The sequence below is a fragment of the Pteropus medius genome, unplaced genomic scaffold, assembly GCF_902729225.1.
Source record: "Pteropus medius unplaced genomic scaffold, Ma_sr-lr_union100, whole genome shotgun sequence".
In the NCBI taxonomy this organism is placed as follows: domain Eukaryota; kingdom Metazoa; phylum Chordata; class Mammalia; order Chiroptera; family Pteropodidae; genus Pteropus; species Pteropus medius.
This window is the reverse complement of record NW_024349519.1, coordinates 27854361-27881104: the sequence shown is the minus strand read 5'-3', so window position 1 is coordinate 27881104 and position 26744 is coordinate 27854361. Positions and strand designations below refer to the sequence as shown.

At 37.5% G+C, this 26744-nt stretch overlaps 1 protein-coding gene and 1 pseudogene across 1 annotated transcript; one reads left to right on the top strand and one right to left on the bottom strand.

Moving 5' to 3' along the window:
• Positions 1 to 1365: 1365 nt before the first annotated feature.
• CYP4V2 (cytochrome P450 family 4 subfamily V member 2) lies at positions 1366 to 26744 on the bottom strand. Its single transcript, XM_039882697.1, has 11 exons — positions 26307 to 26744; positions 19646 to 19758; positions 18148 to 18233; positions 17181 to 17371; positions 16716 to 16785; positions 15240 to 15366; positions 13000 to 13185; positions 9964 to 10066; positions 5530 to 5664; positions 5258 to 5437; positions 1366 to 3758 (listed from the first exon to the last, which is right to left on the bottom strand). The coding sequence occupies exons 1-11, from the start codon at positions 26515 to 26517 to the stop codon at positions 3586 to 3588; spliced, it is 1575 nt and encodes a 524-aa protein (XP_039738631.1). The 5' UTR covers positions 26518 to 26744; the 3' UTR covers positions 1366 to 3585.
• Positions 6655 to 7343, top strand: LOC120618465 (protein SET-like; annotated as a pseudogene).

Genomic DNA, 26744 nt, shown 5'->3' with positions numbered 1-26744 from the left:
CACTGCAGTCCTTGGCTTTCAAAAACAGCATTGTTTCTTGTCCTAAGAAATCAACATGAGTTACAATATTGCTGATGGTAGTAGCAATTAATTAATGTAGGCATAGAAGGCTGAAAAGCCTGAAGCACAACCACATTCTCATGATGCTGTGGGCATATGAAAAAATAATTATACCTGAGTGGATTAAAAGTCTTAAGTTACTCTATTTCCATAACATACAACTTAAAACTTGGAAATAATTTGAGCAAGAAAGGAGCCCAAAACTACAATATAGTAAAAAAGAGTTGTGTCTCCTTTCCAGGAGTGCGCAGTAACCTCTCTTGCTCCTACATTTTCTTTACCATTCAGCTAAACTTGAAGTTTCTAACAAAGGAGATTAACCATCTCTTCTTCAATTCTAGCTGGGAAAATCCAAGGGGAGAATTCTGATTAGACACTGCAATTGATTGAAATCGAGAGAGCTTAAGAACATGGCAGCAGCATCAACTAGAACCACGTATTTACAGTGTTTATATGTTGAGGATAAAAAAGGATAAGAACAGAAGGAAAGGGGGGTGGATTTATCACAGGGCATTTCCAAAAATAAAGAGAGTATTGTTCCTAGAAAAAGAAGTTTTCTAGGCAGACTGGAAAAATATTTATTTCGAATGGAGACTGGAACCAAGAAATCAAGAGAAAACTGAGACTTGGAAAAGAAGCAATGGAAGAATTAGGAAAGATCAACAGCAAAGATGCATCATTAGAGACCAAAGCTGAGATTACCTATACCCTCCTATCCCAATTGCTATGTATGCATTCAAAAGTTGGACAGTGAGGAAGGCTGACGGGGAAAAAAATGGATTCATTTGAAATGTGATGTTGGAGGAGGGCTCTACAGATACCCTGGACCACCAGAATGATGAACAACTGGGTCCTGGAACAAATTAAACCTGAAACATCACTGGAAACAAAAATGACAAAACTGAAGCTGTCCTTCTTCAGGCATATCATGAGTATTTGGGGTTCTTTGAAAAAGTCAATAATGTTGGGTAAAATAAAATGCAGCAGGAAAAAAGGAAGACCAAATATGAGATGGACTGCCTTCATAAAGGCAGCCACAGGCATCAGTCTACAGGAGCCTAACAGAGCTGTTGAGAACAAGGCATTGTGGACATCACTCATTCATAGGGGTGCCAGGAGGCGGAGCCGATTAACAGCATGCAAACACACACAGACACACGAACCACGCCCAGACACAGACACATGAACACACACACACACACACACACACACACACACACACACACACCAGCATTTCATTAGGTGCTGGAAAGAAATACATTTAGATCTTCTAGATGCATTCCAAGGTAAAAACTGATCTTTTTGTGACCAAAATTTCTTTAATTATGAGATAGGTCAATTGCTCCAGAAACTGACATTCCCCTGTTGTCTATGACAATGACTGGAGCATCAATTCAATAGTCCATTATCACCAGAGAGGTTTCCCTGGGCATCCCTGGGACCCAATGGATGGTTATGGGTTTTGCTGATTCCCAGGTAGCCCTAAGAGATTTCACTTTGTGCTATCAATTGAGCAAAATGTTTTGGTATTTCTATTTCTCCTCTAGTTCACTTTTCAGAGTTAGGGAGACTCGAAATCGGTCTATGAGAACAGCACAAGGATCATATTTTTAGAAAGTCTGAGTGACACTGATGACATTGACTCAAATGTGCTATTTCTTTTATTACTCTTCATGAGTCAGTCACCCCCTAATTTATCTTTTAAAGTTATCTATACTTCAAACTGACATCAATTCTTAGAATAAAATGTTTAAAATGTATTTTTCTTAAGACACCTCTTTCAGGCAGGAGCACAACAGAATATAGGGAAACAAATAGACATTTGATCATCCTATTATTAAAAAAAATCAGCATCTTCATTTTGATACTACAGATTGTGACATAATTTCCCCATTCCAACTCTGACACTATTTAAGTGAATTTCCATATAAAATGTGAATAACAAATTATTCTGAGACTAAATGAACGTTGTAGGCCAAAAGGTTAACATTAAGCAATGTTTTACTTTAAATTTAATTTCACATCTAATGTAGGGTCACTAAAAGGGAGGGGAGTTGCAAGGTTTAAATGTAAGTGCATAAAATAGAGGCATAATGCCAATTTCCATGAATAAAATTTTAATTACTCAAAGCATTCTGGAAAAGAGATTTTCTACATATATCTACTTTTTAGGTAACAAAATTAACCATATGATGAGACTCTTTTTCAACTCCATCGCAAACATCCTTGACTTTTTCTCATCATCTCAGCTGCTGAGTTGTCTATACTTGGGCTCTTTGGGATAGCAAAGTGGTGCTTTTTAAATGGCTTTGGTTTTGTAACCTCTTTTTTTGATATCCATTGAATATATATTCTATCCTCTTAATTTATCTACTATCGCTTTGAGAAAACCAAAGAAATAATCTTATTAAAAATACTCATTAAAAGAATTGTTTTAAAGTCACTGAGTGAGGAACAGAGATAATGTCAATGGAATTAAAATTCAGAGAATGTGTATCAGTTATCAGCTTGATAGGTATGTTTTGGAGGATTAAATTTCCTGGAAGTTTAACCTCAATGAAGAGAAATATTATTGGGTTACTAAATATAAATGAACGGCTTCTATTTTCTTTCATGATGGAAGAACCTAGAAGAATATGCCAAAATCAGAGGCAGAAGGTCTGTGTTCTAATGACACACTTACTTATAGGCCTGAGTTTCATATTGTAGTAGAAGTGTATCATATCGAAAGTAGATTTAGAATATATACCTCTATCTCTTTCCAGCCTTATTACTAGTGGCATGACTTTGGAGAGAAATTTACCTTCTCATTGATCTTATTCTCTTACTTCTAATCAAAAGAAATATAACTAGATAAGCATTAAGGTCATTCTACCTCCAAAACCATTAATCAACCTTAGGAGGCACTGTGAAGGATTGGAGATTATTAACAGGAATTTTTCCCAGTAATATATGATATATAAGGATTATTGTGATGCTATATAGAATGAAATGAAGGCTGTAAGTGCATAGTCAAAAAAGAAATAGGAACAGAACCTATGAGTCAAATTATAAATGATCTATACTAGTTGATAAAATCTGAAAAGTAGTATCATAATAATTCTCATAACTGATATCAATGATATAATTTTAAAAACTTAAGTTCATTAAGTCTAAGTATTTAGGTATGTATGCTTTTCAAATTAAATGTATATGTATACATGCATATTTCAATTAAATTATATTCTTTGCATTTGTCAATTGAATTGAATTGGCTTATGGATCCCTCTCTTGAGAGACATGTTATATGCTTATTTGGGTACTGATATCAGTTAATTCTACTACGGGATCAAGACCAGGGATAAGAACTATGATGGTAATGAAAATATAAAAACTCTCTCTTTGGTAAATTTGACCGCAAGGTAAGTGGGGTCAAGAAAAAATTGGGTCCAGGAATGAAGAGTATTGAACTCGTAATCTATAAATTGTAACTGCAAATTTACAGGAAGATCTTATTCATGATAAAGGCACAGCCCTATAATATAGTTAGGGTTCATCAGCATTTCTTCTCTTCAGCTTGATCCAGATGCCATTAGCTGGACGAAGAATCAGCTCTTCAACCAGACCAAGTTCTTCTCTTTTCTGTGTGCACTCTACCCAAAAATGCCTCAGGATGCAGGAAAGAATGGTCTTTTCTTCCATGATGGCAAACTTTTGACCTTTAAATTAATGTAAATAACATCACTTTAATTATAGGTCTGTCTCAACTGTGAGGAAGATCACGTTCTGTTAAAGGAAGAGAGCAATATAACATTTCACAGTAGGCCCTGGGAGGAACAGAATCACTGGGGATGCTTGTTAAAAATGAAGATTCTTGAGTGTCCTTCCCCACTCCCATCTGAATAGCTGAGGTGGGCCAGGAATCTGTATTTTTGCAGCCCCCCACCCCCTGCTCCCGCCCTCGGGCTCATTGAAGCATGAGAGTCAGTACTCTAGAATACTTTTTTCCTGGGCCTTTAATGTTGTGGGTCCCAGCTCTGGCTGTGATCCAGGCTCACAGCTAGGAATAAGACTCCGGATTTAGAATGTTACATTGATGTAGTAGGGCGCCTACGCCCAGCTCGTGTAAGCATGATTCAGCTTGTTGTATTACGCATGTGTGGCAGAATGCCACTGTTGTGCTCTGACATATATGGAGCCCATGCAGTTCCCTAGCGCAGAAGCATTCCAGTCATAAAGTTGGTGCCTGCCATTTCATCTCATGTTGGCCCTTCGTGTGTTCTTTCAACTGGGCGTCTCACCATCAAAACCCTTCCTTTCTTGATCAACATTGACAAATATAATTTACCATAGAGTTACCAAATTTACTTCACTTTTATCTGTTTAAATCTGGTCTCATTTTACCAATGCCTGCATTTACATAAGTGATAAAATGATAGAGATACTAAAGCCAAAAGTGTTTATAATGCAAAGTGATGTGCACTGATTTTGTTTAAGTACTTCTTCTGGCTCTTTGTTTAGGTTTTGAAAAAAAAAAAATTCTTAAAAGCAATAAACACAGAAATTAGGTTAACTATAACTGTTATAAATAAGTTTTCTACCATTAAAGTATATTCTACTTTGATCCAAAATCTACAACATTTTTAAACTCTACCATAAAACTTATTATACTTTCTGTTATGGGTTGAATTGTGTTACCCAATATTCATATGCTGAAGTCCTAACCCTTGGTACCTCAGAATGTGACTGCATTTGAAGATAGAGCCTTTTAAGAGGTGATTAAATTAAAATGAAGTCATGTATATGGACTCTAATCCAATCTGACTGATGTCCTTCTGAAAAGAAGAGGTCAAGAAAGATACACACAGAGGAAAAACTATGTGGAGACACAGGGAGAAGACAGCCATCTGTAAGCCAAGAAGAGAAGCCTCAGAAGAAACTAGCCCTGCTGACACCTTGATCTTAGACTCCTAGCCTCTAGAATTGTGAGAAAATAACTTTCTGTTGTCTAAGCCACCCAGTTTGTGGTACTTTGTTACGACAGTCCCAGGAAACTAATATACTTAATGATAGTCATATTTTAAATCAATAATGTATAGTAAAGTGGAGAAAAAAATAAAACAACTAGTTTTTTAAAAGGCTTGTATATGGTACACTACATCTCAAAGAAATTATTGTGGGCCTGAAAGGTTAAACCGATGACCTGATGGATACAAACCTATACAATTTCTGGGTCCAGCCGAGAAGGGCACATATGCGTATGGATGGCGTCCTTTCATATTCTCGGGAAAGAATCGCTCCGGCTGGAATTCCTCGGGATTTGGAAAGTATCTTGGGTCTCTATGCAGTGCATAGGTAATGATGAACATTTGAGAGCCTTTCGCAATGTTGAATCCCGCTGTCAAGAAGTAGTCAGTATGCCATGAAAATGGAGCTAGACAGACATTTAAAAATCCATGCTCCCTCCCACTTTAATTATAGAATTCTTACCAATTTCACAATCTTCATTAAGATTACGGACAATTATAGGGACAGAAGGAAAAAGACGAAGGGTCTCCTTAATAACACAGTCCAGATATTTAAGTTTCTTCAAGTCTTCTGAAGTAGCCGGACGATCAGACTTCCCTGATTAAAGTAAATACATGAAATAAATAAAATAAATGAAAGCACTATTTGGGCTTGGGGGATAGGACATAAAAAAAAGAATACATTAATCAATACACTGAATGTTAAATACCTACAGCTAAAGGGGAATTTCTAATATTATAGATAATTGAAATAAAACGAGACAATATGTTAAGTAAAGGACACCAGACACAACAGGTTACAATTCAGTTTATAGAAAGTAGAGTAGTAAATTAGGTGTTGCCAGGGGCTTGGGGGAGAGGGAATGGGTAGCAGCTGGTGAATGGTACAGAGTTTCTTTTTGGGGAACCAAAATGTTTTAGAATTAGATGGAGGTGACAGTTGCACAACATTGCGCTAAATTGTACACTTCACAATGATTAATTTTGAGTTCTCAGAGCTTCTTCCAGAAGTGCATCCTCTCTTGGGTCAGATTCTTAGACTTTCTCCATATGTGTGGCCCCCAAATGCCCTTTGTCACCACCTGAAAAAAGAAACCAAGACTGCCTCTTGCCTCCGGGCTGGAGGAGACATCCATCTCTTTGAATTTTCCAAAGGGAGAAAAAGTACAGCAAGAAACCATTGAACATATTGATACAAATTGAAATAGACTGATTTAATGAACAAACCAGTGAAGAGATTTTGAAGGCAGAACAGAAATATATCAAATTCCATTAACCATTTTTTAAAATTTCTGCCAATAGTGATTTTATTTTTTAGACGTACCTAAAGATGTTATTCATAAGGATTCATTCTGCACACTTTCCTGCTGAGAATCTCCCTCACTTGACACTGTGAGTGGTCAGCTTTGAAATCCACTAATGATCCATTAGATACAAAGAGTGCAGTAAGAGTTATTTACTATTATTTTCTTAGGACCACCAACCATTTTTTCAGAAGAGGTTGTAATTGACCGCCAAAATCCAAAATTGTGGGGTAACGAGATTTGTCATCCATCCCTAAGCCCACACTGCTTGGAGAGGGGGATGAAAAGGCACCAGAGTTGAAGTGACAGAATTCAAAGATACTAAATTAGGCCACAGAATAGATTTTCATTTTGATGAAGACCTTTCCTTTGAAAATAAAGTTATCTCCAAAGAATTTCATCATCTAAGCGAGAGTGGGGACCCATCCTCAAAATCCACTGAAATCAGTGAGGAAATCTGGAAAGAATTTGATAAAATATTCAACTCAAATGGAGAAATAAGCCAGCCAGAAGAGTTGGCATGAGGAACGAGAGAGATTCTCTCCCTGGTTTTTGGCCATTCTGAAGCAATGCAGATGAGCTGGGAGATGTCATCAAAGATGACATTTGGCAAAATCCAATACAGTACTACTTGGTTCTGGACATGAATGATGAATAAGGGGAATTAGAAGGAAAAGATGAGGAGGAGGAGGAAAGAGAAGGAGAAAAAGGAGCAGGAGGACTGAAAGATATTGATGAAGAAGGGAATAAGATAAAGGGGATGAAGGAGATGATGAGGGAGAGGAAGGAGAGGAGGATGGAGGAAATAAATAAGGAACACTGATGTATTCCAACCTTATCCTTTAAATTTTTTTCCATTCCTGGGAGCCTCCCTTCACCCCTGTTCCACCTCTTAGGCTGAGTCACTTTGCTCTTGAAGTCTCTTTTCTCTCCTTTGCACCCTAGTCCTCAACTTATTTGAAGACGAAATACCTTGAACAAAATACAGCGGGGAAAGAACCTCTACCCCTTTATGTTCCACATTCATTTTTATTCCTTCCTGTCTCAACAAAAACTTTATGGAATCAATACCATGATGCTCTGTGGGGAAAAAAAGAAAAACTTTCTGTTCTGTTAGCTCTGCAGGAGGCTAAGGGGTACTCAGCCCCTGTGTGGTAGTACATAGAATTCTAGCTTTTTCTCTTCTTTCTCTGTATATTGGGCTCAGAGATTACAGTGTGTGTCTATGTGAATATGTACAGTTAGCATTTACCAACATGTATTTGTCTATTTTTTCTTGCATAAAAAAAATTTTTTAATTAAAAAAATGGTTTTATAGAGGCAGCAAAGGGTGAGTTTGACATGTCTGGAAGGGGTAAGTGGGCATTTTGACAATTATCCTCCTTTGGTATGTTTAATTGTGATGTTAATGGACATCCCTGTAGTTTAAGATGACACTTTTAAAATAAAATTCTCTCTTAATGATGACTCGAGATCTGCCATACATGAGGAGAATGGTGAATCTGTAGAATCTTATTTAGAATTGACATTATAATTTTGTTCCCATTTATTCTTAAATTTTCTTTTTGTCTCACTGGAAAGAAAAGATGATGTTCATTTTAAACATTGAAAGTGTACAAGTTGTTTTGTTATGATAAAACTAAATGCGTACACACACACATACATACACACAAAGGTTAATTTTATGTTATGTGAAGTTTACTTCAGTAAAAAAAAAAAAATCACAAGAGGAATTAACATTTGCATCTCAACATCTAAAAATCGGTTGCTTGAAAAATTTTAGAACTAATACTAGGAGTGGAAGAAAAGTGATGCGTAATTAGCAAATACATGAGAAGAGCAGAATAAAGATTCTAATAATAATGGTGTTACTAATTATGTGAGATGAAAAAGCATTTGTTAGACCAGCAATGAGCTAGAAATTTAAGAGGATACAAACATGTGAACGTATTTCAAAAGAGCTGAGTTTTTAGAATACCAAATTCTCCCACCAGAGGCAATCTGAGAGAAATTAAAACTGATAGGGAAAAAATAAAATGAGAGAAACGGAGTCGAGAAGTTTAGATTGTCTTCATTTTACAACACAGTGTTCTGTCTTTATATGAAATTCCAGTCCTCACACAATCTGAACATGAAATTACTTTTTCAACTTCGTCTCCCCATATGTCTACAAAATGTTCCGAATTCTACCTGTCCCTCACTATAAACAACCGTCCTCCCAACCTGTCCACTCTGCCATCACTCAACCGGTTCCTTTCTTTCTGGAACACCTTCCTTCTCCTTTTTTCTTTATTTTTCCTTCTTCACTTCTTTTCTGGGTGAAAATGCATGACACCACTATGTTGGTTGACCAACCCAACCTGTTTCTTTTCTCCTTCCAGCTGTGGGAAGCCAGATGACATGTGATTAAACAAAAGATAAAATCAATGGCACAATGCATAGACCCTTTGTGGTAGGTTCACAAATATATCAGGTCTTAATCTCTATAACTGTTACCTTATTTGGGAAAAGATATCTTTCAAGATTTTATTAAATTAAGGATCTTAAAATGGGGGTATTATCCTGGATTATCCAGGTTGACCCTGAATGCCATCACAAATATCACAAATATCTTTACAAAAGAGAGTCAGAGAGAGATTTTATACACAGACACACAGGAACACAGACACACACACACACACACACACACACACACACACACAGAAGATGATGTGAAGGTAGAGACAGAGATTTGAGGATGTGGCAATAAGCCAAAGAATGCTAGCAGCGACCAGAGGTGACAAGGGATGGATTCTCCCCTAAGGCCTCCAGAAGGGGTACAGCCCTGCCAACACATTAAGCTCAGCTCAGAGATACTAATTTTGAATTTCTGGTGACCAGAACTGTGAGAGAATAAATTTCTGTTGTTTAAAGCCACCCAGTTTGTAAAATTTGTTACAGCAGCCACAGGAAACTAATATGTCCTCTAATCCCTCCTCCCCTTTCTTCTTGCCTTAAAGATAAACATGAGACCTGGAACAATAATCAAGAGAACAAAAGCCATGATGGTAAATGTGAAAGAAAAAGAGCAAACTGGAGACTCTGATAACAACCCTATTGGTATCAGCCTGGGTCTTCTTACCTACAGATTGCTAGTTGCATAGTAGAAATTTCTGTCCTATCAGCTTGACCTGTCTTTTCTCTAGTTTGTAGCCAGAAGTGATCCTATATGAAACCAGTTTCCTCGACCCCTCAACTAGCTTCACCTGCTCCTCGCTGCTCTCAAAACACCTTCTTCACATCATTCAAGCACACAACCAGGACTTGCTTTCATCTATTAAGCAGTGAGATCCTTGAAGACGCAACATTTATCTGTGCATCCCCGGCATCTAGCCCAGTGCTGTCACATGCCAAGCAATTAGCAAATGCCTGTAAATGAACAGATGAGGCCTTGCAAAAGAGACTGGTTCCAGAGAAGATCCCATATGGAAGCCTTCTTGCTTATTACAGTGTCCTTAGAACAGGTCCTATTGCACATCCTTAATGAGCAAAAATTATATTCGCTTCACTGGACTTGGGACCCACAGTGTGATCAGTGGAAGAACAAAACATACCAAACACTTCATCCAGTTCATCGTCCAATTTTTTCTGGACTTCTGGGTAAGAACCCAATAGATATAAGGACCAGTTTATTGCAGCTGCAGTTGTATCATGGCCCTACAAAGGTGAGAAAAAAATAGTTTAAAAACCAGAGTTCAGAGTTCTATTAAGATTAAGAATGCTAAATCTATTTTGAGCTGTCTCTAGATCTGACAGCTGTAATGTAACCCTGGAACGCAACAAATTAATTTTGTACACTATTTCACCTTGGTGATAAACAAATAAACCAATTCCTTCAAAGTGGAGGCCTCTGCTTAGAGAGACATTTCAATGCTACACTGAGTTACATATTTGGCGAGAAATGGCTGGGTTGGGCTAAGAAGAGGCATTCTAAGAGAACTACATTCACTAGACTGTCTTTAAGAGAAAGAAAAGCCTGACTTTCCTGAGCCAACCTGCCAGATCTGTACTACTTTCTCTTATTTCATTTTTAAAGTAGGCTTTACCTTTCGTTGCTGGAAGCCAGGGAGTGTATGTGTGGTTCTGAGCAATAGTCTCCATGTCAAGAAGTTGATAAATAGCCTCAATTAATCCTTGTTGAGTTTTAGGCAAAATACTAAACACTTTGCAGAAACTAACTCAATTATTTTCCACGAAATCTGCATGGAATACTTGATACCGCTATTCACATTTAGAGATTAAAAACTGAGACCTGAAAAGAAGCTAAATGACTTTCCCAAGGCCAGACGGCCTAACAGGAGGCAGAGGCAAGAATGGACCCCTTGGAGTGTCTGATGACAAAGCAGATTCCACATCTTCCCTTCAAGAAACGTGGAGGATCTGGGGTAAGGAGACTCCAGCTCCAATGCTAATGTTAACAGCCTGGATAACTTTATTCTCTGCCCATTCAGTGTTTTAGCCCCTTATTTCCTATCTTCATCTCACCAGGAAATTTCCACATGCAAAAATGGTTAGTTCTTTAGAAAAAAATATATTTGGAAAACCAATAATACTATTATAGCTGTTATGATCAAGACTTTTAGGGAAAAAGAAAGAAACAACAAACGATCTCCTCTATGGAAGATTTTGCTTTTTTATTTTCCCATGTGACACAAGTGATCGTTGTAATATTTCATTCTCTGGGCAGGAATCTCCGAAGCACTTGTTTTATAAAAAAGCTCCGAAGTTGAACTGTTGAGAATTGTTCTGCAATTTAAAAAATATATATAGTTTATAAGTCTCTGATATTGGTGTGTCCTTACATTTTCTCACATTCACAGCTCCTTTACAGAAATGACTCTGAACTCCAGACAAGAACTGGCCAATTTCACTAAGTTGTTTACTAAAGTCGCAGAAGGAAGTACTCTTGCTAAATAGCTTTTCTTAAATTTATCAGTGGAAGCCTGATCCAAATGTGTAAGAGAAGCTGCTGAACTTCCGTTTCATTTTGTCTGCTGCCTGAAGACAGTAAAACATAAAGCACGGAGTTGGCAGAAGCCCCTGGTGGAACTGGGCAGGCGCAAAAACCTGGGGCATGCGGGGCATGGCAGCAATGGCCTGTATCGACCTTATGAAGGAGGTCACAATGTTGTACGTGGGCCTCCTATTTGATGTGAAGAAGAAAAAAAATAGAATTACAGCTAGAGCTGAAAGAAAGAGATCATTAGTCTGGTTGTTTTTATGAAAGCGAGAGGTTGCTAGCGGGAGATGGATGTGCATGTGCACATGCACATGTGTGTATGTATATGTGTAAGTGTTTTTATGAGAGCGCATGCATGTGTATGTGTGCGTGTGTATATATGTGCATGTGTGCATGTAGGGTGGAGATGTAAGAAGGTCTCTCCACTTCAAAATTGAATAATAGCAAATATCTGCTGCATGCTTTCTATATGCTACGCACGATTCTTAGTGCACTTTAGAAATTATTAATCTAATCCTCATAACTATTCTGTGAGGCTCGCGCTATAACGATGAGGACATGGAAGCCCAGAAAGGCTAGAGCAGGTGCCCGAGGTCATACCTCTAGCACAGGTTAGAGCTGGGATTTGGCCCCAGAGCCCACACACTTAGTAGCTCTCCACTTTTTAGCTAATTAGATGTCCATTTTCTGTATAAAGTTTCTTTTCAATAAAATGCTCTGCTTAAAAATAAATTTAAACCCACTGATCTAGTCTACCTGTCTATTTTACACATGGGGAAATTGTGACAGAGCTCTGCACTGACTGGACAATCTTATACAGTGGTCAGCACAGAGCCAGAAGTCATGTGTGCAGGCCCTTCACACAGCTTGCTACTACAGAGCCTTACCCTCCCACACACACCCCAGGGAAAATGCTCCTGCATCAGCACTGCATTCAGAGGGCTCTAGGTTTAGCAAACGCAATGTTTAGCATGCAGTGGGCCATCAAAAACTACTGATGCCTTTCTCTTTCCCCCACTTCCAGGATATCAACCCATGGTGCTTTTAAAAACCATTTCTTTATTTGGCAATCTACATGTTGAAAGATTTGCTCTTTGTGATATTCAATACAGTGAGAATTATCTTTGCAAAAAACTCACTTTTTTTTTTTTTTAATTGAAGACCAAAACTCCCTTTAGAATCATGAACTGGTTAAATTCTCTATTGCAGGGCTCTTATTATCTTCTTTAGTTGGGGCAGCTCATAGCCATAGCTAAGCGCTCACGTCTAGAACTTCAAAAAGGAAGGAGTGAAGAAACAGACTTGTTTCCGAGATTTAAAGGAAGCAATAGAGAGAACTCCGAGCAATTTCTGGCTGCTCTTCTGCTTGGAAAAGTCTGATGATGGGCCTTAGGTTTCTTTGAGATAAATATGCGTCTACCACTGTACCCACCTGGAGTCAAAAGCTTTTGGGGAAGAAGGAAGTTGATCTAGTACTTAATTATAATTTCTAATTATAATATAATGATTATTCCTCAGTTATATTAAGCTACTTTAAAATATGATTAGACTTTTAAAAAATACTAAAGATTTTTTAAAAACTGGAATTTGTTCAATGATACCTGAAATTAACACGATGATACAAAAATACCTCAAACATGAAAGTGTCCACTTCTTCTTGAATATCTTTATGACTTAGCTTGTTCCCTTGATCATCAGTCACACTTAATAGCAAGTCGAGAAAAGCCTTGCGTTTCTTTTTAGAGAGGGCAGTGTCCCTGTCTTCACTTTTAAATTCTTCCTCTTTCTTTATTTCATTGGCTCGGTCAGCGATGACCTGTATGATTTAAATAATCACATGCTTATATTTGGAAGGTCAGATTGCCTAATAATACATTTTCCTAGAAAATATACTAGCTTCTTTGATTTTTTTCAAAATCTTTCCTGTTCTTTCTAAGTCAACAATAACATAGGCTTTTGTGAAAATACAGTGAAGTTTCCTGTTAACATCTTTACGGCATTATTTGATAAGACTTTTAACAAAAAATTTAATGTCAGACAAATTTATAATTACCAAGGGCTATTTTTGCAGTCTTTCTAACATAATAACGGAGTAATAGTCTACTAAATAGTGCCCTAGAGATTTGAATGAGCTGATGAGAAAAAGTTTAGGTGGTGGAAAGAATGCAATCATTATGTAATCTTTCATTATGTAATCATTAAGTAATTAGATCACTCTGATTACGTGCTGTATTGGAGAAGAGAATCATTCTGTATGCTTGCTGTTCCTTCTGTCTAGAAATGCTCTTTCCTCAGATGCCAGCATAGCTGGCTCCCTCCTTTCATTCAGGCCTCTGCTCATTGTCACACTATCAGAAAGATCTTCTCCGATCACTGCTACCCACCCTAGTTCCTAGCACTCACTCTCTTCTCAAGTCTACTTTACTTTTTTCCATTTCTCTTACCACCTGACATTATTGTATTTGCTAGTTAGTGTCTTTCTCCTCCAAATTGAATATATCACCCACAGACCAACAAATTTGTCTTTGTCCATTGATATATTTTCAACCTTTAGAACACTGCTTGTCATTTTAAGAATGTTTATTAGATATTTGCTGAGTGAATAAAAGAATTAAAGCCCATAAGCTTAATTTGGTTATACATTTCAACCTATTAGGCAATTAATCAAACCTGCTCCTAGGTGGTTTGAATGAACAGATCCCAAAGTTCTTTGAGGTCAAAACATCATTTCTTCTTTTATTCTTGGTGGAACCCTTCCTTATTGCCTGGCACTCAATATGCAATATTCAATAATTATTAAATGAATAATATTGTCCATTCAATTTGGAATTCATTAATTATTGATATTTGTATTGATGCATGACATTTGAGGAAAAGTGTAATTATACTCATAGAATACAAACTGTTCATCATTCTCCTATTGCCAGGTGGTTACGTTATACCCCACTGCAGGCAATTCAATCCAACATCTCTTTCGTCTGACATCTACTGACTCAGTGACCACCTGATGGCAGGCAGTACCTCACCATAAGGAAGCAATTCCAATATATTTTAAAGCAAAATTTACAGCAGAGTAAATAAGGCACTTTATCAGCACATTTAAATTATAATTTGATGTATATTTTCAATTAAATTTTGCTTTTTCATAAACAATTCTTTAACACAAAGACTAACATCTTACATTTAAAACATCACTATCTCCTTGCTATTGAAAATTAAATAGTAATATCTAGTTAATTTTTATCTTTTCCAAGTTAAGATACTGCTATAAATGCCCTTTGCCTTTGAAAACTACTGCCTAATTCAAACATTTTCCAGAAGACTTTTAATAACATAGATCCTGACTTTATTGTTTTTTTTTTTTCTTTAACATAGCACCCTGTTTGTTTATAAAGATCATAGCTCATGTGACATTTTGTAACTATTTATTTATAGACGACCTCCCTTACTAGACTAACCTCTTTTAGGGTAGGGAACATTCATTACTATATTTCTAACACTTGGTACAGCCTTTGCCACCTTAACAAGTGCTTAATTAATACTTGGCGAATACCTAATTTCGTAACGAACTATAGAAATGATCCCTGAAAGTATAGCCTTTGAAACCTAATTTAAATGTAATCATGCCACCTACCTTTTCCCATTATTATTCAATTCGAGTTTTATTTTGAGGCCCAATGTTCCTACACTTGGGTATGTTAACAAAAATAGAAATCGTGAACTTATAACAGTTATAGAAGTGGGTGGTAGTATGCGTACACAACATTGTTAATACATTTAATGCCACTGAATGGTACATTTAAAATGGCTATCATGATAAATTTTATGTTATGTAGCTTTTACCACAATAAAAAACAATCAAGAACTTACAGTGTTAGTAAAATTATGTATAATCTGTAGGCTTTTTCTGTGTTCCCATCCTACTTTAAACAAAAGAAATGAAAAGTCAAACCAGAGCCAAGGCATCTTCATTCTTTGATGTATCGTAACGCTTATCCTATAAATAGAATAAAAATACATCAGCTGATACATCAAAAATGTGTTTTGCTTGTACATCTATTTGGTGCCTGGTCTCAGTGAGAGTAATATCTGGCAATGATGATGATTTGTCTTAGAGGCTGCTAAGAGTGTCATGCTTTATGCTCAACAATGAAGGCATGGGTTATTACACAATCGATGAAGCTTAAAAATTGAATGGGTTCCTTAGAAGAACGACAAATCCATTATAAAACATCCTTAGTAGATGGTCATCTGATCTCTGCTTGTTTCTCCAGGAAGAGCTCCAGAGCTCCCCAGCTGCCTATAGCTCTTATACCACAGGGTGAGATGAAGTCTCCTCCTTTTTAATGTCCCCTCCTTTTTAATGTGATTTCCTTGATCACTCCTCTAGAGTGACAGAAAACAACCGGTTGTCTTCTTTGACACAAAAGTCATCATTAAATACCCATCTGTCACACATCTGTCCTAAGTACATCCCTCATCATTTTCAGTGATAGAGCAGAAAGACCTCTACATCATTTCCTTTGTGACCGGCTTAGAGGCCAATTCTTCAGAGAGGCCTTTACTAGTCACTCAATCTGTGGGACATATTCCTGTTTTCTTCTCTAATATCAACTTAATTTTTTCTTTCTAAGCAATTATTATAATTTATAAGTTTAAATTTATTTGTTTCAATGCTCGTCTCTCCTGTCATTCTCTTTTGTGGGACACTATAAAACTAGTCAGTACCTTGTGCAATGAGTGGCAGATTGTATACATGCTAAAGAAATATTTGTTAAGGTAAAGCAAAATGAGCAGTGGATTTAAAGATAGAATATATCCAAATAAATCCTGGCTCTGCCTCTTAATAGCTGAATAATTTTAAGCGATTCTTTAAAGTAAAAATGATTATTTTTAGTAAAAAATAATACATAATCAGTACAGGAAATATGAAAAAGGAGAGTAAATAACAAAAGACAAAAAAAGAGAAGCACATACACAAAACAATAATAATCACAGCTAATATTCTGGTATAGTATCTTATAGTTTTTTCTTTCTATGAATAATTTTTTATACCTAGTGGTTATCATACTAAATTTTTTTTCTTTTATCATAGCATCACAATGTAATCTTTGAATATATTATAAAATAATCATTTAAAATTACTGCATAATCTGGCTGTGCCATAATTTATACAACCATTCCTCCACTGTTGAATACATGCTTAAATGTTAGGTTGATTTTTAGTATAACGTTTTATTTTGAAACAATGAAAAAGATACGACACAGACAAAAAATTAATAGCAATATATTTTTTAAAGCCCTAATCAATAACAATTTAAAAATAATTAAAAGGACTTCATTTACCTAGAAACTGCACGGACATATTCAGCATCATTATTATTTTGTGCACCGACATTCTTGCCCATAGCTGTTTCTGTAAAATACAGGTGAGAAGCAACCATTCAATTCATGCACATACCTTGTGTTTATTTTCCAGTGGCAAACACTGGAAAAAAGACATAAGTTCTTGTATATCTAAGAATTGTTCTTTCCCCCTTTTCACACTTGTACCTTTTGCTTCTCCTACTCCCTGTTCTTGCCCCTTCTTTGCTGTGACCTTCCTGGCATGTTGGCTCTGTGACTGTTCTGCTCAGAGCCCTAACTAATGGTGGCTGCTGCTGCTTAGGTGGCTAACTTGGCAGTAGGACCACCCAGAAGAGTCCAATATCCTTTCTAATCACTTCATTGGCTTTCCAATGGAACGTTGTTTTCTATTTGGGCCATTTTATCTTTACGCCATAGTTTTATAAACAAATTGATGAGACTTACCACAGATTATATCTAAGGCACAAAGGGCGGTGTAAAAAAGGCAGTTAAATGCTTCTTGGTTAACATGTTTTTCAAACTTCTTAACCAATATATTTGCTTGTTCATTCATGACATCTAAGAAGTCCTCCAGAATTGTAAAATGGAAAGTGGGTGTTAACATTTTTCTCCTAGAGCGCCATTTGTTTCCAGTACTAGAAATATAATACATGGTTCCAAATAAAAGGAAAGCAACATATAAAACAAAGTATAGTCAAGACAACAAAATTCTCCTGCAACAACTTAATCTACAGATTCTCAAATGCTTTGGTCAGAATGACAAAGAAAGATTCATATATAATTACAGACTGTGAATATTTTCAATATTGTTCTATATTACCAATATTTAAAAGAGCATTCATAAAAATTGAAAAACTTTTAAATTTTTCTAAATTTCTAAGTTCTGAATTTCTAAAAATTAGAATTTCTTTTCCCCCTCTCTATAAATACCTTAGTCCTCAGAAGATCAATGTGCTCCATGAGTCTACTTTGATCTCTACTATCTTCTACTTCTCCAAAGTTCCCACAAAGATCCTGCCTTTCTCTGTCTCAGTCAATGAAGTTCTATTTCTGGATGCCAGCTCAAGGACTGAGATTACTGCGCTCCATATACTTCTTTGAGTCTGACTGCTTTTTTCATTTAATTTTCAAGATTTCCCTGCTCCACACTCTCCTTTGCTTTACTCCATCTATACATCAGAACCTTCTAATCCTTCTCGGAACACTGGTGATCATCATTATTGAATACTGTGGCTGGAGATTACTATACATCCAGGGGTCCTGCCTATCAAAGGCCCATTTTTACCTAACCTTTCCTTCTAGGTTCTCCCTACTAACTGATAGCAGTCTTGCTATAGGAAGACTACCTTTAATTAATTCCTGATATAAAAAGTTACCCACAAGACAGCTTTACAAATTTACATTGACATACCTTGTAAGAAGTCCTAAGCCAAGCCATGGTTCCAGGAACTTATACAAAAAGGATTTGTCAATTTGCTTTGAACTCGATAAAATTACCTTTAAAAGAGAAAAAATAACAGATATGTAGATGTCAAAACAATTTTAATTATAAGAATACCTAGCTAGAACAAAACTAATTGTCAAAGCAACATTTCATAACTGTATTTCTCTGTAAATCATTTTCATTCCTGTGCCTCAAAGAAATTCCATTAAGAGTTTGGAATACATAACTGTTGTTCAGTCTTGGGGACTAAATGGAGTTGAGAGAAAGGACAATGTCCAAAATTCTCTGGCTCCTGCTATAAACTTGGAACCAAGTGGAATCATTTATTTAGGGGGAGGGGTATGTGGAGATGGGGCAGGTGAATCCAAGGATGACCATGTCTACGAAGATGGAAATCACAAGTTCATTTTCATGTATGTTGACATGGATGCATTCAAGTTGCCATGGTCTGAAAGCATACATGAAGCTCAGAATAAAGGATTGTACTAGACGCATGTGAGTGTTTCCAGAATATAAGTAACATTGGAAGCCATGGGAGTTATTGGTTAACCTGGAATCAAAGTGAAGTAGAAGGGATGAGCACATAGGACTAAGCATAAAATGCTTCCCAAGCTTCTGGCTTGAGTTTTCTACTTTGGTCTGATCTCTAGCTACACATACCAAGCTTACTTATACTAAGTCGGCAGTAGCTAAAATCCTATGTTTGGCCCTCTCACTATTTACTCTGGACCAAGATTCTGCAGTATGGTACTAGAGAAACTCTAACATTTGCACTACAATAACTAAGAGAAACAGATCCCAGCACAATTCCCTGGAAAATGCTGTTTTAAATTTATTTTGTTCTAAAAAGAGGTCTGTTTATCCCATTTTTTGCTCCCTGACCCAAATCCCTTTCACGTCAAACCACAAGATAATTTCCCCAATGTCACAAAAATAAGTAAAAAGTATAAGATCTTTTTGAGAAGCAATTTCAATAACATGGATTAACAACATCTGCCCTATCGATATCAGGTTAGCATTTTGTTTTAGGAAAATTAACTTGAAATAATAAATGCATAATGGATATAAATGAGATTCTGAGCATCCTGAAGCAAACACTCATATTTTATAGTCTTATATTTTGGGAACCTTAACATAGTATGGGGCAGATAATATGTGCTCACCTGATGGAATCATCTATTTATGGTTCTATAAAACTGTATCCTTCTGCAGACTTTCCATAAAAGAATAAATATATTGGGACCTGATAACAAATGCTTATAGATATCTGGAGGCTGCCACTCTCCCCAGAATTCAGACTATATCTGGAAAGCATTAAATGGTTCCTACATAGACTAAAATATTTAATGGAATGCTCAATGTACTGAATTCAATTAAATACAAGGACATATCCATTATGTTTATTGTGAGATTCTCACACCATCAAATTATAGTGAAATATTGATCATATTTATCACAGACTCACCTCCACAGCTTCTGCGTTATACAGGGCCACTATTGGCATTGGCCCAAACCAGAATTTCACTATTGGCTGGTGTCGGAATTCTTCAGTGTAGTTAATTATCTGCTGAAAAAATTCTGGGAGAAAATATTTAATTTTAAACAAATTTCTTATTGTGTCTTTTAGGTTCTTTACTTTTTTACTTTTGGGCGACTCATTTAGTATCTTCCAGGCCTCTCACATCTTAAATGATTTAATGAATAAATTATAAAGGTAATTTAATTTAATTTAATTATGAGTGAGCTGACATATGAAACGACCTGATTAACTGTGAAATACCAAACAATGGAGATGCTTGTGGTGACCACATTTGCAAGTGTTTATTTCTGGGCTCTCAATTCTGTTCCACTGATCGATGTGTATGTTTTTTATGCCAATACCATATTGTTTTCCTTACTACAGCTTTGTAATATAGTTTAAAATTAGGAATTATGATGTCTCCAGCTTCGCTCTTCTTAAGATTGTTTTGGCTGTTCAGGTTTTTCTGTGGTTCCATAAAAATTTTAGGATTATTTGTTCATTTTTGTGGGTGTGTGAAAAATGCTATTGGAATTTTGATAGGTATTGCATTAAATCTGAAAATTGCTTTTAGTAATATGAACATTTTAACAAAGTTAATTCTTTCTATCTTTCCATTTATTTGTATCTTCAATTTCTTTCATCAACGTCCTATAGCTTTCAGTGTACAGGTCTTTTACCGCCTTGGTTAAATTTATTCCTAGGTATTTTATTCTTTTTGATTCAGTTGTAAATAGGACTGTTTTCTGAATTCCTCTTCCTGATAGTTCATCATTAGCATAAAGAAATGCACCTGATTTTTGTACATTGATTTTATATCTTGCAACTTTACTAATTTGTTTATTAGTTCTAACAGTTTTTTGGTGGCATCTTTGGGGTTTTCTTCATACACAATCATGTCATCTGCAGATGGTGAGTTTTACTTCTTCCTTTCTGATTTGGATGGCTTTTATTTCTTTTTCTTGCCTAAATACTCTGCTAGGACTTCTCATACCACGTTGACTAAAAGTGGTGAGAGTAGGCATCCTTGTCTTATTCCTGATCTTAAAGGAAAAGCTTTCAACATCATTTCTATGGTGTTCTTGCCAAAAATGCATAACCTCAATCAATTATGAAAAAACGACAGACAAACCCAAACCGAGAGACCTTCTACGGAGCACCTGACCAATACTCAACGAAAGTGTCAAGATCATGATGCGCATGAAAAGACTGATAAATGATCACAGATTAGAGAAGACTAATATCGGAGAATATAACGCAAGGGAACACCACTACCAAATGTCAAGTGAGATCCTGGACTGAGTCCTGAAACAGGAAAAGGACATTACTGGAAAAAGTTACAAAATTTAAATAAAAGCCATAGTTTTGTTAGGAACATTGTACAAATATTAATTTTCTAGTTTTGATAATTATACTAATTGTGTAAAACATCACCATTAGAGAAGGCCGGGTATATGGTATATGTGAACTCTGTACTATCTTATAACTTTTCTATGGTTCTAAAATTATTTAAATAAAAAAAAGCTTTAAAAGAAGAGAGGAATTTTCCTTTTCTGTACCTAGAGAATAAGAAGTTGGAGGAAGATTAAAAAAATATTTTGTTAGCAGGAGAAGAACACATACACACAAATATATAATAATTGCCTCTTGTCTATATTTTCTTTGATATAGGAAAGAGGCTTATAACTTAAGAGTTCAGGTGGTAGAATCTGGGTTGGAAATGTGACAAAAATATGGAAGAACTGTGATAGTGAATATAAGAAAGAATATTTGAGGTAAAAAGAATTACTGAGCGCATTGAGGACAATATAGGGATTAGATAGGGAAATTTGGTAGTCTATCAAATCGGTTTCCTATGACATGCCCAGAAATGAGAATGAATATGATGGAAGTACCTTGATTCTCCCTGAAAATACAATATGCTCACACATGCATTACACAAGCAAGGAATATGCACCTCCAAAGGACCCACTCCCTACTCTCAAGGAATTTATAATCACGAGAAATGGTTACTTCTGTAACTGAGCACAATAGCAGATGAAATGAAATGGGATGTTAGAAAAGAAGTTTAATTCTGAAGGGTAATTGATTTTCATTGAGAGGACTGGAGAAATTTCATGAAAGAGATGGCATTTGAGAATAAATAGTAAAAGAATGAGTTGGCTTTTTGTAGGCAGAAAACAGGGAAGTTAGGATAAGAGAAGAGAATGTAAAGCAAGCAGCAAAAATAGCAGAGCAGAGGCAGAGTTATGAAACTTCCCTGTAGCTTCAGCCAAAGCATAGGATGGGGGATGATCACATTGGTAGATGAGATTGGAGTGCTGGGTGGCTATGGAAGTTTGAGTGCCATCTATGCACTCTAGGAAATAACTGAAAGTTTCTGATGGGGACTAGCATGACTGGAGTTATATTTTAGGACAATAACACTAATAATGTGTGTGAGATCTGTGAATAACTTGGGTACGCTGGGCCCACAGGAAGTTTCTAAGGGTGAAAAAAGGGCTGGGATTTGATGCGGTCAGGATTAGGGACCTTGGCCCTGCTTTATGGTTGGCACTTGTGTTGCGTGTGGGGAAATGGTGACCATCAATCCCTACTAAAACATTGAAATAATGAGAAAAACTTAGGAGTCAACATTTTCTGTGTTGATATCTGTGAGGCCCCAGGCCGGGGAATGCAGCCTTGCATCAAAGGTCAAACAATGACAAAACTCTCAGTCAGGGAATACCATATAGGGGCGTGGCACCTGAGTTGAAACACAGGATAGTAGCCAGAGACTAAAGGATTAGGGCATAGGGCCCAGACCTCAGAGAAAAGGCCTGGCAAAGGTTAAAGAAAGCCCAAAGCAAACAACACAAAGTCAAGGAAGGACTGGAGTCTTAGCTGGGGAATTGACTACATGTTAGGAAATTAGGCAGAAATTGCCAGCAAAATCTAGATAGAGAAGGATGAAGAGGAGCAGGCTAGCTGGGAGGGTACCCAGGTCTTCTTCCAGTCAAGGGGAATGCTCAATTGCTAGCAACAAAACTAATACCAACCCCATTGTGAGGCTATTGATATAACTCTTGAAATTTTGACAGGGATGTTTTAACATGGAATTTGGCACCACAGACAAATTGACATGGCATAAAAAACAATTAACCTTTCAACTCTCTTTCAGTGCCAATAAATGAGCACATGTTCCGTTCATCCCTGTTCCTCATTCATCCCTTATCTTCACCCACCCCTGGACTTCTGGGCAAGCTGCTCAAAGTGCAGTGGGAGCGGAGTCAAGGCTTAGGAATGCCTCTTGCATATGATACTGAATAAATAGTAATTGTTTTTTAAAGGGTGTTTGCACATTTTGGCACATAAAAACCTAATAATAATTATCCTAAAATAGCTAACATTCATTATGTCATATTTTATTTGCTGTGGCAAGTAATTATACATACATTAGTGTCGAGGGTTTTAGATGCCTAATGGCTTTTATGCCTCACGAGTTAGATGAGAAGCACATTATGACAGTCATTAAACAATTGAGGAAATTGTGCACGGTTAAGTAACTTGGCCAATATCACAGAGCTAATAAATGGTGGAACCTGGCATTGTACCCAGGGCACCCAGATCCAGAATGCACAGTCTTAACCATTATACCGCACTATTTCAAAATGTCTTCCAGTCAAAACGGTTGGCTAAGCTGCTATGAAATAAAAGTTAGGTCAGATCAATATTATCAAAATACTGTAATGGCCCGCTGAAATATGAAAGGGTTAAAGAATAATTAAAACCTGAAACTGGACAAAAGAAGTCTATAACTTAGGCCTAGTTTCTGGAACCCCTAACCACATTCTGTTAATCATGAAACTTGTAACAATGAGCTCATACGCTAACTGCCAATTTTAGCCTGTGTAACCCTGCTTGCTTGCGTGGCATGAAAAATAATCAATTGTATATAAGCTGAAAATTACCGTTTGGCCATCGCCCATGGGAACACTGGCTATTGTCCATGGGAACATAGGCAATCACCCATAGGAACATAACATTCTAACACAAGCTTTCTGCTTCTGTACTTCCCGCTTGCACACCTGACCAGTGGGTTGACAGTGAATAGGAGAAAGATGGACCTTTGTGTTTAAGACAGAATGAGGAATAGGATTTAGGGCTTAAAAACCTTGTATCTTGGCATTTCGGTGCTGCTCCTTTGCAAGGACAGCCGCTGGCTAATAAACTGTCTCCTGGTTAAGAGCACTCAAGTTGGGTCTGGTTATTCTGGACACAACAATACCACGTGTCAAAAAAATATCACATGTCATACTAATATACTGACCGCCTTGGTGTGGTCTGACAGAGGAGAAAGAGAGGTCGAAATCTTTGGTTTAAAGGTTTCAGATCCCGTAGCAGAGAGCGGCTGTGGAACGCAGGCATTGACATGAGAACCGGGAAAGCAAGATGCTGGCGTTCAGGAGGCTAGCTGGACGTCGACTGCAGTACTCCAGGTGAGATTACTGAGGCCAGAATTTGGACAGTAGCCATAAAATGAAAGCCACACCCTCTCGTATAAGAGACAATGTTACTGAGAGCAGAAAATATATTTTAGAATGTTCCGATATCCCCAGGTTTGCTAAGCTCAGTGCTTGGCACAAAGCAGGGTGTCAATAAATGCATGATTGACAATGAAAGAACTTACCCTTACCAAATTCTAGATAGTGATCTAATAACACATGCAGTAAATTTAATCCTTAAAAGAACTTGTAGTATAGTTACTTTTACAAGTAACGGGTAAAAAAAAAAAACTTTAGAGAGTTTTAAATACCCTCTTTACAACTTGGTTGCAAAGATGGAAAGCTGAGCTAAGGTTTGTCTGATGCCAGTACTTGCTGATGGATTAAAAAGTCCCTTTGTAAAAGATAGTATATTGTCATTCTCTTCATTTAGAAAGTAACTCCAAGGAGAATTACTTTTGATAATCCATTCGACTCAGTTTGTTTTTGAAACAGGTCTTATTCACTAGAGATTTCAATTCTTAGAAAAATTCACCAAAGAGTCTGATGAGATTTCTTAAGTAAATCGTTTCTTGTTGAGGGTCAGGTGGAAAAGGCTGGGGAGGCCCTATATTTCTACAAAATTATTTTTAATACTATAAAGCCTTAAGGTTGAAGGGAAGATTAGCTCTGTTTTTAGTGTTAGCCAAGATGATTTTTACAAATGTAGTGGTCATACATCTAACTGTGTTGTTGCATCACTTATAACATTTGTCACATTGATGGTGGTTGGTGAAAAGTTTACTGGGATTTCTTCTCCCAGAAACATTTTCAGTAGTTTGGTAGCTCTCCCATGATGCTTCATCATATTTCTGTGAAGTCGAAATGACAGCATTATTTTTATTTGGAGAAAGAGACATGGAAAAGAAATAATCATTCAAGCTTTGGAGTTTGTTCAGCCTCTAAAACTACTATTAACAATCTGAGGAGGAACTGGGTTCTGATCTTGGCTCATTTAAAATATGTCATTTTGGGCAAATCTGAATTTTCTTCTCTGGGTATCTCAGCTAACATGTCCATGCAAATGAAGTGCTAAAATCTAATTCACCCTCCCTTTGCAGGGGCTGCTAATATCAGGAACTTCTGAGAGCTTTCTAACTTAAAGTGTTTTTTTCCCCATCAACAAAACATAATATAAATTTATCTCTTCAAAAGATAATTTCAATAAAAAACAATTCACTCTTGAATACATAAGACTTTTGAAGCTTGCTGTATGGGTTTCTGGGAGGGCCCTGTCATCACAATTTACTATTATTATGTAAACTGGCTAAAATACCAAGTGTAAAAGTGGAAATTCTCCAGTTTCAGGGAGGTGGTATCATCAGGCGCCAGCCCCCAGGGGGAGCAGTAACTCAGTTACAGGGAGGTGATATCTCCAGGCGCCAGCCCCAGGAGAAGCACAACATTCCAAGGTGCAGATGATAAAACTGTCTACTAGGCCCTGTTTGATCTGAGAGTTCCCCAGATACAGTTATCTTTGTACAAAACGTTAACAGCTAACTGCTGCTTCTTGTAATCTGCTTATTTGAGGATGTAGTTGGAGGCTTTATAAGCTGCCTCCTCTGGAAGCTCCAGGCTGATCGCCTCTAACCCTGCGTGGTAGAGAGTCAGTCGCTGGCTGGCTAATAAAGGCTCATAATTCATCTCAATTGGCTCCGTGGGTCTTAGAATCAATTGTTCGCCATAACACAAGGCCAAAAAGGAATGAAAGTTTGTAGTCAAGTCTCGTGATTTCTGGGAGAATGAGAGAGAGAGAGAGAGAGAGAGTTAGTTTTGAAGTGTTTCTGCGCTTAAGGCTTTAAACTGCAAAGAAAGGAAATACCGCATTCTACAGTATAGATAAAGGGCACTAACAATTGTGTCAGGTGTCAAAGGGAAAACTGGATAGAACTGGGAATCCATTCGCGGGAGCGGCTCTCTTAGCAGCCTGCCTCTCAGTCCCTGGTGTTCCAGGCTGATGAGAAAGCCGGCAGGGAGCTCCAGCTGCGCGCCTCCGACTCCCTTGCTGGGCAGGGCCGCGCAGGCTGGGAACCCACCTGCCCTCGGGGCGGGAGGATGAGGCCAGCCTGGGCGCGGTCCCTTACCTCTCGCGTCCAGCTTCAGCTGCAGAAAGTGTCCCACCACCGGGTAGCTGCCTGCGGCGGTCGGAACCGACCTCATCTTAAACCATGTCTGTGCGTAGCTCGCCACAAACTGCAGGAAGTTCAGGATTAGGATGGCGCCGGCCACGGAGACGGCGCTCCACACGCCCCATAGCAACAGCTTCTGCCCGATGTGCACCAGCCACAGCGCCATCCCCGCACCTGTGGTCCTCTTCACACAGGGACTTAGCACTGAAAGGATAGCGGGAGCCGGTGCGAGGTCCAGCGCCTGTGGCTCAAATACTGTGGTCCTGGGAGGAGTTCCCGGACTCCGAGAGGCGGGCGCATCCCTGAGTGGGTAGAGGTGGCGCCAGGCCCTCTCACTTCTTCCTTCTCCCGCCGTGGGTGAGCGCGAGCCTGGCCGCCGAGAAGCGGGGACTT